The following is a 14,114-nucleotide window of genomic DNA, read 5'->3' as shown; positions in this document are numbered from 1 at the left end:
CGTCAATGTAATGCATGTTAAAGGTTTTGTGTTGAACATGAAGTTAGCTTTACTGTAGCTCACCAAAGGTTAGCATGTTAAGCTGTACTTTATGTGGCAGCTCGCTTAATACAAAGAGGGGTTTTGTGCTTCATTGTAAACTTTTCTCACAAATGTGTGTTAATCTACCTGAAATTGTAGGGACAGTTTTTTTCTACTCAACTATACAGACCATTGTTGAGGAGATGCAAAACATACTGTAAATGAGTTGGGTCCGACATATACTTTGAGTAATGTTACTTTGCTGCTAAAAAATGAAACATTATCAGATGAGGACATCACCAAAGTGTGTGAGTCTGTCAGGGGATTTGATCTGTTCTTTGCATGTCGTACAGGGCCTATGTACACACTGCTCTGGTATGAATTCAAAATATAATTGTAAAATGTAAGTCTCTCGCTCTTGTCATCGTTCAGGCTTTGCATTTGAACTCCTATGACTGGTTGCGGACTTGAAGGGAACGACTTCCTGGCCTTCCTGACATCCAGGAAAAAGGTGAGATTCTAGTCCATTTCAATGCCAAAAGCAAGTAATTGTTTTTAACTTTTTTAATATGATTTTTCGGGGAAAATTGTATTGGATAGTAAAGATCTACTGGAACCTAACACCAGAGAGAGAGAGGGAGGAGATGATATGCAGCAAAAGGCCCAGCTGGATGGTTGCTGCTCCTTGTGGAATGTTTTCTATCAGGTAAAGCACTTTGGTACCCAGCTATTTATGGTATTGAGTTTGAATTTAGCCTTTGGAATGTAATTTCCAACAGTGCATTGTAATGACTGAAAAAACATTTCTTTGTCTCTTAACATTCCTATAATAATTTGTTTTTTTATTGTTGATATTGTTTTGTTCTTTATTTTTGTTGTGAGAATCACTTTGCAATTGTGTAAGTGCTATATAAATAGTTATACTAATATTATTTTTGTTACCATCATTAAAAATGTTTTCTTTGTTTTCTTTATTCATCGCTGCAGAAAGGATCATGCCAGCCCACATCAAACACCTGATCAATAACTTGTGAATCTTCAGGCAGAAAAGATGAAAACACCTGTTCAAAGTTCCAGTTCCCTGTACATGGAACCATGCCTGTCCTCTGTTCCACATGTCTTCAGTCAGTTCTGGACCCTATGACTCGGACACTAGTTCTACCAAGGCTCATTAGAGGTAAGCAGTGTTAGGAGAGGAGTGGAGTTATCTTTGTATTTAGGCTGCAAGTCGACAAAAGTGATCAAGTGCTGATGCTTATAATGATCCGATTAATTTGATATTGATTGTCTGCCAATACCGAATCCTGATCCGATTCTTCTATTTCCCAGATAATACAGCTGCACCGTGTACACTAGCTCTATTTGTTTTTGCCATTCACCATAAGCAATTGTTGACTGTAACATCTATGCCAACCAACTGTAATTTGTAATGTATTTTACCATACTTTAACAGTCAAGTTCTGGCAACCACAGCAGCCCAAATGTTAAAGTAAATGTCAAGTTTTCTTTTTACAGTGTACTTATATCTGTACATTTCTTTTCAGTTTGCTTCAAGAAGTGGCTTCAACAGACAGAAATGCAGGCCAGATTGGGAAAGGCTGGACGCTACAAAACAGGAAACATTATGGACATGAACAAGGAAAAACCAAAAACACTTTCTTTGTTGCCTTTTTCTTATCATACATAGTGTTACGGTTTTTGTTACCATTTCAATATTGAACTCTATTTATTACTTTTATTTTTAAATCAAATGCACCGGTTTTAGATAATATATTATTTTCAGCAGAGTTATTATTATTGATTTACTATTTATTGAGAATCTCTATGAATTAAAGTCAAATGTATACCAGTCTGTGTTCTGTTGCCGCACCGGATCTCCGCCAAATCCAGGATCATCATCCCCATGTTCGCTCCCGTCTGTATCTCTACCGCTACTTGAATACTGTGGCTCAAACTGGTATGGTTCCACCACGTTAGACTCGCCCGCATGATCTGATTCCACCACACCGGCATCCTCTCCAATAAAATCCTCCTCTTCTTGAAAGTGCACCCAGTCTATTGACGACTCACTGTCACTCGATTCTGTCTCCAGAGTCCGACATCAGCCATATAGGTAGTGTATTATTCAACAAGTGTTCTACTCGTGACGTACCGTGATGTGCGTGACGTCACTAAGCGGCGAAAGCTGTTTTGTTCGGAGCGGTCGTGTAACATCGGAAGCGAGCATGGAAAGTTGTAATAAATTACGATTTATAAATACAGCGGGCATATTGTCATTAATGAAAAATGATTTCCCATTAATAATAGTATATATTATCGTAATAAGAACAGTATTGTCCTTCATTTCGTAAGCTCTTTAAGTATAGTCTGAAGTCTGGTGCCGTTTGGACGATTTTCCTTTACGTGTTTTATGGGGAGCATTCAGTTCCCATGGCAACGGCATATGATGACACCCCATAATTGACAGAGCTGTTCAGGGCCGGACGATTAACCATTATCTGAAGTCTGGTGCTGTTTTGGCCATTTTCATAGGGGTTACGACAACATCGTGTTTATTGGCGAGGGATGCGTTTCCATGGAAACGGCATATAGTGAGATATTGGCGTAGAGCTGTTGAGGCATGGACAGGTGATATACAAGTGAAGATTGGGGGACGATCGGACCGTGTCCATTGGAGTTACAGCGACATCGTGTTTTATGGCGAGGGATGCGTTGCCATGTCAACGCCACATTATGTAACCTCAGATTTGACGTAGAGCTGTTCAGGGCAGCAGTGTTAATGATAGACTGATGTTTGGCGGTGTTCTGAGCATGTCAGTTGGAGTTATGACATCATCGTGTTCCATGGCGAGGGATCACCTAGCATCGAGCGAACGTGAAATGGGGCGCCAAATCACAGCTACGCCGTGCGATGAAAAGTTAAGTTTCGTGATAACTTTTTTCCGCCCATGTCTCGAGACACTACCAGCCAAATTTGGAGTCGATCGAATAAAATTCTTAGGAGGAGTTCGTTAACCAGTTCAGCCCGGGAGCCCCCGCCCCAACATCTTGCTAGAAACAGCGTCTGAGGGCTTCTTAACATTTAACAAACTAATGTGTCATACCCACTTAAACTCAGCTAACTGACGATATGAACAATTTTTACCGAAACAAAAACACAAGTCTAACGCCGAGCCTCTGAATTATCATTAAGCGAAAGGGTGCTAACGCACTTAGCACATAATTCACGGTAGAAATATTTGATACTTCATCGGATCTGCACAAACAAGATATCATATGGAAGCTGAGATTCCATAGATTCCAATGGTATACGTATCATCACTGTGCGACCAAAACTTGCGGCAGCGAAAGCCAGCAAAGACAACACACAACTTCACTTTACGGAGCCAAAACGGCAAATACGTCTTACCTTTGCTGTTTTCTGATCAAAAGTTGTGTTCAATGGCATTACAACGCATACAAACGCTGCTGAAGGTTAATCCAATGTCTCCGTGTCCCTTTGAAATGATTACTGATAATTCATCATCATATTTATGGCAATAAGCCTAGTTTTCAGTTTTCAGAGCGTAACATAACAAACTGCGTGTCCCAAATGCATAATTCCAGGTTTGTTGTTATTTATTTTTGAACAGTAGTGCAAGTTTCAGTATAAAAATAAGGAACTCTAACATTTTGAATAATTAACTGTATTACACAGTTAAAAACAAACCACACACAGTACCACACACACTCAAATGGCCATATTATATATAATGGCTGATGTCAAACAAAAAGGTGTCATCAAGCTGTAAAACTAAAAATAATGTCTTGAAAATATTACAAAATAAATAATAATCCCTGGGCGCTGTATAATAGCTGTACTAGGAGCAGTGGCTCCTAGTACTAGACTCCTGGTACTAGGATGGGTTAAAAGCAGAGAACACATTTCACTGTGTGTGCTGTGTGCTCTGCATGTGTGACCATTAAAGAGGGTTTCATCCCTCCCAATTATATTCTTCTATTCTAATAAGACAGTGTTTCAAGGGCGCATAGCCGTTGAAATATATATGCCAATAGCTTCCATTATTTATTTTGGTCTCTCGGCTTTCATGTCTATTGGTTTCTTAAAAAAAACGGGGATAAGCTGTTGAACTGCTGTTGTCTTTCGCCGGGCTCCGGTGATTGGCAAATCTGGCTGATGCCTTCTGATATGATTTAGCATGTTTGGCGTGTGTTACTATTAGCATACCGCACCTCTGTCGAACAATGCCCGCACACCGTCCACGTCCGATCCACCACTCGCACTCCATCGTTATTGTAGTCCAGAGGGAACCCGAAATGTTCCCACACAGCTGATTTAAAAGAAGCAGGTGGGTCTTCTAGCTCCTGTGTGTTATCTGAAATCGCCATACTAACTTCTTTTCTTCTTGTATTTTGTTTGTTTTGTTGTGTTTTCTTCTTGTTCTTCATTTGTTGTTTAAGGGCGGCAGGCAAACAGCTTTTAGGCGCAATACCACCCCCTGGATTATATATAGTGTAATGGATACTGCCCTGAGTGACAGACTTTTTTCCCTTCATAAAAAAAGGCGTATTCGTCGTGTGACTGCGTGTGACTGCATGTGCCGAACCGTGACGTCCGAACCGTGACGTCCGAACCGTGACGGTTCGGGATGAATACGGATACTGTTACGCCCCTACGAAGAAGCGTGCAAAGTTTGGTAAGTTTTCACATATGTTCAGGGGGTCAAATTTGCGTTCCAAGTGGAAACACAGGATGTGTATTTTGTAAAATGTGTAACTTTTTTATTATAATTTATTTTTTTATTTTTATTACTTTTTTATGCATGCTTAGGTAACATTAAGCTACCGGACTTCCTCAAAATGTTTACCCACGCCATTGCTTTTGCTACCAGTATTCAGCAGAACAGTTCATGTTTTTGATTAATATTACTCACGGTTTGGATGTCATCTGTAAGGTTAGTCCTGAGCAATCTCTATGATGGTCTGCAGAATCAAAAGAATTCATCTTTAAAACCTTGAAATACAATTGTTCCTCTTCATAAGCACTTACTGCTCCTTAGCCCTTTTATTTTGGAGCACAGCCGAAAGCTTTGCTGCACTTAATATGCTTGGGATAATGTAGCTTTAGTGGATTAAGTTTTTGATCAGTAAAAGAGCTAAGCTACTGAAAAGCTTTTTATTCAGAAAAAAGCTACACCACCGCCACATAATAGACAAATGTATTTCAACTACTAACGACGCTACTGCACAACACTGATGATGTGAGATGTGAGTGAAAATAAAAATGTTTTTAAATATATTAGAAGTTAGGAAATAAAACATTTCCTCTTAGTCTTAGGGGAAAAGGATCCAACTACATTTCAACATTTTAACTCGTCATTGGCTTATCATTCACTACGCAGTGACCCTTAATGACTTTAGCACTCATTAATCTTTCCGGACCTTTACTCGATCAGATGTACGGTACCTGATAACATGAACAACAATCTCTATGCAACAATGTGTGAACTAGGACTCACCCCTGAAAGCACTGACATCTCCATAATGGATCTGCAGCACAAAGTGGGATATTCCTGAACTTCTTCCAACTTTGAAACCAACATCTGAGGGGACAACAGAAAGCAGAACAGAGCTTAGAGAAAGACACAAAATTACTAAGGACAAGAGATATATTCAAGATTTACAAGAAATGCTGGCAAGAAAAAAATAATGTATCATCTTGATCTTAATCATGTCATAAAACCTTTTTTGTTTATTATGTTATTAATGCTATTGCTTAGCCACGCCTAACTGCAACCCAGTAACAGGAAAGGAAGAGAGACTTATTCTTAAAAGTTATAATGGCTATGTCAAAGGCTAAGTTGTCATACACCGATCAGCCATAACATTATGACCTCTGACAGGTGAAGTGAAGACCATTGTTATCCCGTTACAATGGCACCTGTCAGTGGGTGGGATATGTTAGGCAGCAAGTGAACACTTCGTCTTCAAAGCTGATGTGTTGGAAGCAGGAAAAATGGTGGAGCATAAGGATGTGAGGAACTTTGATAAGGGCCAAATTGTGATGACGAAATGACTGGGTCAGATCATCTCCAATACTGCAGCTTTTGTGGGGTGTTCCCAGTCTGCAGTGGTCAGTACCTACCAAAAGTGGTCCAAGAAAGGAAAACCGGTGAACCGGCGACGGGGTCATGGCTCAATGGGGAGTGAAGGCTGGCCCGTGTGGTCCGATCCAACAGAAGAGCTGCTGTAGCTCAAATGGCTGAAACAGTTAATGCTGAATGAATGAAAGGTGTCAGAACACACAGTGCAGTTTGTTGTATATGGGGCTGCGTTGCTGCGGACCGGTCAGGGTGCCCATGCTGACCCCTTCATGGAGACGGTATTCACTAATGGCAGTGGCCTCTTTCAGCAGGATAATGCATCCTGCCAAACTGCAGAAATGGATCAGGAATGGTTGAGGAACACAACAAGTTCAAGGTGTTGACTCCAAATTCGCCAAATCTCCATCCAACACACAGCTGGAGCTGATCTGATACTCTGTGTTGAGGAATATGTTTGCTTAGTTGTTAGCCTTCGACCTAGATCATAATTCTTTACTCTCTGTTTCTGGTTTCTCATGGCTCAGGCATGTAGCCTTGGAAAGTTGTTGTTATCTCTCTCACATAGATGCAGCTCTGTCTCTTTCTATTGCCAGTTTACAGATGTAGCACCTCATTTTGCCGACCCTCGCTGAAAGGAAAACCCCAAGTGTGACGTAGTGGACACGGCTCAGACTTGTTACACCCCCTTGATAAATGATAATGGCCACCAGCTGCAATGGATCATGGATCCACCAGGGGGAGCAGTGATGGACGCTGCCACAATGGAACTCATTAACCTGTTTAGCTCTGAGCCTGTTTTTCAGGTCTCAGGCTCGAAAATGACATTCCCAGAACAAATGACCATATATTCCCTTCTAAAAGGGTTAAATTAATAATCTTTTTTCTCAAAGTAATGATAAACCTGTGAGTTGGATGTAGAAAAGTCAGAACAATATAGATGTTTTTTTATTTTAAAGAAAATTCAGATTGAACATAGTAAAAAACTGTAAATTATAGTGTCCGTCCAAAAGTTCTTTTTTACTTATAGTGAAAACTACCCTTGGATGATGGTAAGGTAGACTTTAGGAATCCAAAGTACAACATATAATAAGTACCCTGTATCAAGATTGATGCAAAACAAGTGACATTTGACCTTTTTAGAGAGGTTTAGCAAAAAAAACTCCACCTCTGAGGTGATTTGGGTGGAAATGGGGGTTTTAACGTTTCTCAGGAACCCATTGGTCGATTTTGGTGATTGACATCTCTTTCTGACCGTTAGAGCCAATGGAATCGAAGGGGAATCTCCCCACTCACTAACATGGTACAAAAAAAAGGTGGGGGCTTCGCGCATGCAGTTTTGCATCAGAGCGAACCTATACTCTAGCTCTGACATCTGGAAATGGAAAAAGCAGGTTTATTGCTCATGGATTATCAGAAATCATTTCAAAGGGACACAGACACATTGGATTAACCTATGGATTAACTTCAGCAGCATTTTTATCGTTTTAATGCCATTGAAGACCACTTTTGACCAGACTACGACACAGGTAAACCATGTTAGCGTTTTTAGCTACCTAGCGCCACATGTTTTGATGTCTGTTTTTGTTTATAAAGTCGCGAGTTCGTATCATTGAGTGATAATGTATGTACCCATCGATTCTGTGTCACCTCACGATGTGTTGGATGTGCAGAAAAGATAAATAATAAGGTTTTGTGAGTGAATTTCGGTGCAGTAATCTGTTAGCATTTTTCGCTCGTTGCTAATTCAGAGGCTCAGCATTAGCATTGTGGGTTTTATTTTGAAAAAAAAAAAAAAAAAGATCAGTTAGATGACTTTTTTCCCGTTACATGGATATAAAACATTCATAGTTTATTAAATGAACATGCCCTCAGACACTGTTTCCTGCAAGATGTTGCGGGAGTGCCCCGGTACCGGGGTCTCTCGGGCTTAACAGGTTAAATAAACAGCTGATTCCTCAGAGGGTGCTCCTTCCAGGGTTCCTGCAGGTTTCACCAACTCAAATGGAAGACTTTTTAAGACCTTTTTAAGACCACTTTGAATAGAATTTAAGACCTATTTCACGGCAAGAATTTAAAAGAAGGAACATTGCTATGAAAGAAGAAATACGTCCAATAATTACTTGCAAAGTAAAAAATGTCAAACCCAAACGTCGCCCGGAGGTCCCCCGATGTTTTTGCGGGAGCTGCTGCACTAGCTAACGCTACATTTGCAAAGAAAACGCTACATTCTTTTGCAAAAGGAGCAGCAGGCTTTAAACACGTTTCAACCAAGCACCAAATACGGTTGAACTTACACTTCCCCATATTTATTTGTAAGTAGATTCGACTGCCGCTAGCTGAAGCTTGGTTGATAGGTTACTATCTGGGGGTTCTCCGATAAGGGGCCGGGGGAAACAAAGTTAGTGATCACTGGTTCCATGTTGATTTATTTCAATACAAATTGTTGGGGGGAACTGAAAGGCTATTACCGTACTGGTTACTTTGCTGCCCCGACATTTCCCCCAAAACACATTTAGACGTGATCGCAACACACAAGTACCTTTCAAATCCGATCATTTTTAAGACCTTCTAAATCATATGTAAGACCTTTCTTATTTTTTTTTTTTATCATATTTAAGACTTTTTAAGGCCTTAAATTCTGATTATCAAATGTAAGACTTTTTAAGTCTTTTTAAGACCCCGCGGGAACCCTGTCCTTCTAACACACGTAAAGCAGCCTGTTGTTTCTATGCATAAAATAGTGAGAAAACATGCCTCTGGTTAATAATTATATAACTTATTTTCTCCATAAAAGCTGGTGGGTTGAAAGCAATACGGGAGGTGAAAAGAACTATACTGTAGAATACAGAAGTAACTGTTGTGGCTTGATCTGAAAACTGAAGGCATAATTACATTTAAGGCCCGGGACACACATATTTATTTAGATATGCTTTAAAAAAGTTTAAATAATGGAATGTTTCTTGCTCTGCCAGGTACAACAAGTGGGATTTATCTCTGATCACTTTAGCATATCGTTTTTTATTCCCACTATCACGGATAGATTCATATTCTGCATTGAATAAGATAAATGTAATCATTTAAAAAACATTGTATTTCATTTTTATTTAACTAAATAAATGTGGTTTAATCCACGTGACTAACTACAAAAATAATCGGTTTGTTTTTGTATCACATCCGACAGGAGGAAATGCACCCCGGCTCACACTACCGATTTGTAATCATAATTTAATCATCATCCTCACGATCATTTAATGCAGGGGTTTTCAAAGTGTGGGAAGGTGAGCCTCCCCTCAGAGAACATAAGAACAGCCGCGCCCCCCCTCCCAATTATTATTGCTATTATTATTATTATTATTATTATTATTGTTGTTGTTGCTATAATGCAGGGGTATTCAATTGCATTTCAAAGAGGTCCAGTAAGAGAACATTTCATTAAATGCTCTGTTTTCGCTGTCTACCTTTCTCTTGTTTGAGCACGCCATTTGAAATTACTCACTGCTGTTTCTCTCTTCTTGTCTCGTCTGTGTGTGTTTGAATCTATCGTGCTGACTCACTGACTGCACCGATTTGATTGGCTGAGTAGCGTCACCTTCTTAAAACATAATAAAAATCACTTTTTAAAACCTTTTTATCTTTATGTTTTAAAGGTCCCATGTCATGGCCATTTCTACTGATCATAATTCCATTGTTGAGGTATACTAGAATATATTTATATTGTGCAATTTTCCAAACTCAGATTGGTTTCTCATACAGCATCTCTGTATAGTATGTGTATTCACTCTGTCCTAAATGGCTTGTTGGAGCTCCTGCCCCCCTCCTCCCTGTGAGCCCACTGTGCTCTGATTGGTCAGCTCGCCCACTCTGTTCTGATGAGTCCACCACCGTTACAGCTGAACATCAGTGATTATGTGTTACAATGGCGTTAGCAACCAGAAAATGAGACCAGTAATGACAAGCAGATGAGAATGCTGCGTGGGGTCTGGGTGCCGTGTTGGCGGGACGCTGCGGGGCTCGCTGCTGCGAGGAGCGGACAGTGTGAGCTGGGTTCCATTCCTGCTTGCTGCGTGGGATCTGCGAGACAGCGCGAATGGAGGCGGGAAGGGGGGGGGTGCTGAGGGGGCTGCAGCACCCCCATCAGCGAGGCTCCACTAGCCACAAATCCCAAGAACAATTGGAACTATTCCTGGGAAAAGTACTCCGGTGTGAAAGCGCCTTATGCTGTCGCAGTTCCTGTTGCTTCTTTTTGACTTTGTTTAGAGCAGTGATCTGTATCTTCCTCTCTGCAGCAGACAGCTGAGCGCCGTCAGACCGGATCATGGCTGTAAAGGCAGAGGGTTGTCTCTAGTGCCCCCTCGACACATAGACTGATCCTTTTTTTGTCCATGTCTGATTGGCTTAGAGCTTTCGTGACTGCAAAAAAATGTAAACAAACATTGTGTATTTGAGTTTCCTTGACGGGTCTTTTTTGTTTTGTTTACTGAAGTATTTCAGCGTCATTGTTATTCTCCTTATGTTAAAATTACTTTTACTGCCGAAAATGTTTGGCCTCTCTGATTCAAACAAGCAGTTGGCGCCGTGTTAAGTGGCTGCCTGTTGCAGCAGCTCCCTGTGTCTTATTGATTTTTTGTCTATTTACTACTTTTATTCTCTTAGTTGTACTTTTTTCTTTGGATATTTATTTTTGTTTTGTAACTAACTATGGCCACGTTTTGTTCCAGGTCATTCTTCTGTTACTTTTTTCACTTTTTGTGACGGAGAGCCATGCTCAGAGGAGTGACGGCATTGTTTACTCCTGTGAGCAGCTGATTACGCTGTGTAGACCCGTGCTGCTGCCCGGAGCCAGGCATGACATCCCGGAGGAGCTTCGGAGGCTAAAGCGGGGCTGCAGGGCTGGAACCAAGCGGAAGACGAAGAAGAAGAGGAGATACAAACCTTCCGTACCGGCTATTATAATGGGGAATGTGAGGGCTTTGGGGAATAAGCTGGGCGTGCTGACGAAGAAGCAGTGGGAATACGGTGAGTGCAGCATCATGTGTTTTAAGGAGACATGGTTGCACCCGCTAATCCCGGATAACAACACAGCTCTCCCCGGCTTCACGAGCGTTCGGGCGGACAGGGACGTTATTCTGAGCGGTAAGAAGAAAGGAGGAGGGATTGCACTGTATGTGAACAAACGATGGTGTAATCCTGGACATGTTACTGTGAAGGAGCGTTTCTGTAGCCCGGACATTAAACTGTTAGCTGTGGGATTACGCCCATTTTATCTACCCAGAGAATACCAGTCCGCCATAGTAGTGAAAAAACACAGTATATCTGCTATAAATATGACTTTCAGTTGTATACTTGAACAAACATACCTTTGGGTAATTTAGTAGGTGGTGCATTCCGCGCCCAGGCGTACATAATGGATGCCTCATCCTCACAGGTGCCTTGTACACTTCCACAGTCCCTTCAGAGAGAAACAGCTCAGTCAACACCTCATTAAAGACACAGATAGAATACGAGGGCATTCAAAGAGGCAGTCACTTCCTTTTTAAAGGACTAGCACACAATCAGAGCAGAAATGTCCCACAGGATCTGTGCACCCAGTGAAAGCCACTCTCCTGCGCCATCTTGAAGACCGTCTCAAAGCTATTCTGCTCTGTGCAGATTAAAGAAAGGAAAGATATTTGAGGAGCAACGAGCGAGGACACACCAGAGCTGCCTTCATAGAAATCTTTACCAGCCGGCGGGGTGTATCAGTTACTTGCTTTAGATGTATGTTACTGTGCCATACTAAGTTTGTAGAGTTGCTAAAAACAAAAAGGGGGCAATATAAATAAATGAGTAAAATGTATATAGAAATTTACTTAGGGGTTGTGGAGTAATTTACGTCTAGTATTCAATCCTCCTTTAGCTCTGTTTAGGTCTAAATGATCCACTTTGTTTGCCAGTAGTATCTTTATGTGTCTGCTGCTGTTGGATGCTGAGCAGGTAATGTACATTGGGTTTATCAGAGTTTATTGTATGTGTATGTATTGTTTACTGCCTGCTGCTGCTGCTGGAAAGAGTAAATGTCTGCCTGCCTGATGACAGAGTGGTCGCCAAACTTCATTGCCAATAAGGGCGAGTGGCTAGTTGACATATCATTGTAAAAGTCAAAATTCTCTTCTTCCAAAGTCTATTTTGTGTCTGCCTAACCTTTGATTTGGAGTACTGGGGGTCTGTTGCACCCCCTACGCCTGGTCTTATGCTCACCCAGTTTTTACATGTTGTTCTAAGCCTGATCTAAGGGTTATGTCAGTTGCAGTCTTGCAAGTCTTCTTCTCCTTAAGGCTTTGTGTAAATATACATTCAAATTGAATCAAGTAGAAAACATGTATGTAGCCTTGGTCGTGGTCAGATACAAGGCCACAGAGCTCCCCTTCTTAAGTAACTCTCTCCCAAAAAAAACTCTGCATGATTTTATTCTATAAAAAGAATCTGTGTGGAAGAGACTAAGGCCACATTTACTGTTATCTACTGATAACTAACAGTAGTGCAAGAATATGTAACTCAACCAAAGTGCTAAAACCCATATGCGTGTTTACTTTGGCACTAACATTACAGATGTAGCACTTCATTTCAGACGCCTACCCGTGCGGGTCCGTGATCTGCACGGGGTGGGCCCCTGCTGAAAAGGAAAACCCCCCGCAGGACTTGATACGCCCCCTTGATAAATACATTTAATTATAATGAAACCAGCTGCAATGGATCATGGATCCACCAGGGGTGCTGCCACAGTGGAACTCATGTGAAATAAAAAATAAACAGCTGATCGATCTACAGTAGAGGTATCTGATATAGCGGATATTTGTTAAGATCCATATGTCACGGATAGGATCATATTCTGTGCTAAATAAGAGACATGTAATCATTTACAAAACATCACCATGTTTTTATTTAACAAAATAATTTAATCCACGTTGGTGTAAGTACAAAACCATCGCTATGTTTTTTTGTCAGGAAATGCAGACCGGCTCATACAAACGATTTGTAATCATCATCCTCACGATCATTTAATGTATCATATGTTCGCCGAATTGAAATGAATGCACTAATACATGTAGTTTAATCCACGTGAGTTAACCTTTCCTGTAAATTAAACTATACAGGTCCAGCCCACACATATGACAGCGCAGTTGCTCATCATTCCATCTCTTCTTTTTTCCTGCTCAATACGCTCCTTGGCCCGGGACACACATATTTATTTAGATACGTTTTAAACAAGTTTAAATAAAATATGCATAGTAATTTAATAAATCCTTCCAACACACATTGTAAGAACAGTCCTGTTTCATATGAGTGTTGAGAGCTGTATCCATAAATCTCTTAATTTTGCCCTCAAAGTGCACCAGATTGATGCATTTAACTTCAATATAAAGAAAAACATCTTCTGTTGTAACAACAATAACATTATAAATAGTAACATAGCTGAACATGGTATTGCGCATTTAGCTTGGCACTAAGAGTACTGATATGTCTACCTTTTCTTTTATGAGTGTAATATCTGCATTTTCTCTTTTGAAAAACTAAGGCCCAGGCTCCACGGGAACGCATACGGCAAAACGCATAGGATTAACGCAAACGCAATCGCCAAAAAGCTTCCGTCCACACGCAATATACACCGGATTGTGTCAAGCTCCACGAGACAGCTCCGTTTAGATCCAACCGCTGGAAAAGCTGCAGTACATATGCCGAGCCTGTACGTGGCGCTGTAACTTCCTCCACAAAAGCAGCCACTTCCTCCACAAAAGCAGCGAAGAAGAATGGTTGTCATGGTTGCACTTCTGTTTATTCTCCGCGGTGGGGGCCGAGGGAACTGGGCAGAGTTTTTCGCCGGTCAACGTGTGTTAAAGTTTAAATCTTCCGGACAAAATTATAAAAGTGCCGGTCAAAGGTCTTCTTTGTTATTTATTGAGCTTTAAAACAAATGAATAACGACGATATAATGATATATAATAATAAAAT

At 40.8% G+C, this 14,114-nt stretch overlaps 1 protein-coding gene across 2 annotated transcripts in view; it reads right to left on the bottom strand.

The window, feature by feature from the left end:
* pam (peptidylglycine alpha-amidating monooxygenase) overlaps nt 1–14,114 on the bottom strand; it is a 96,411-nt gene that overhangs the window by 62,980 nt on the left and 19,317 nt on the right. For both annotated transcript variants that reach the window (XM_034120229.1, XM_034120228.1), the window contains 3 exons: nt 11,483–11,574; nt 5,541–5,624; nt 4,956–5,004 (listed from right to left, as the gene is read on the bottom strand). In XM_034120229.1, coding sequence (XP_033976120.1) covers nt 4,956–5,004; nt 5,541–5,624; nt 11,483–11,574 — 225 coding nt within the window. The remainder of the gene's footprint in view (nt 1–4,955; nt 5,005–5,540; nt 5,625–11,482; nt 11,575–14,114) is intronic.

This window comes from Trematomus bernacchii, unplaced genomic scaffold (assembly GCF_902827165.1).
Source record: "Trematomus bernacchii unplaced genomic scaffold, fTreBer1.1, whole genome shotgun sequence".
Taxonomy (NCBI): Eukaryota; Metazoa; Chordata; class Actinopteri; order Perciformes; family Nototheniidae; genus Trematomus; species Trematomus bernacchii.
The sequence above is the reverse complement of the archived record's forward strand: the minus strand, read 5'-3'. Positions and strand labels throughout refer to the sequence as shown.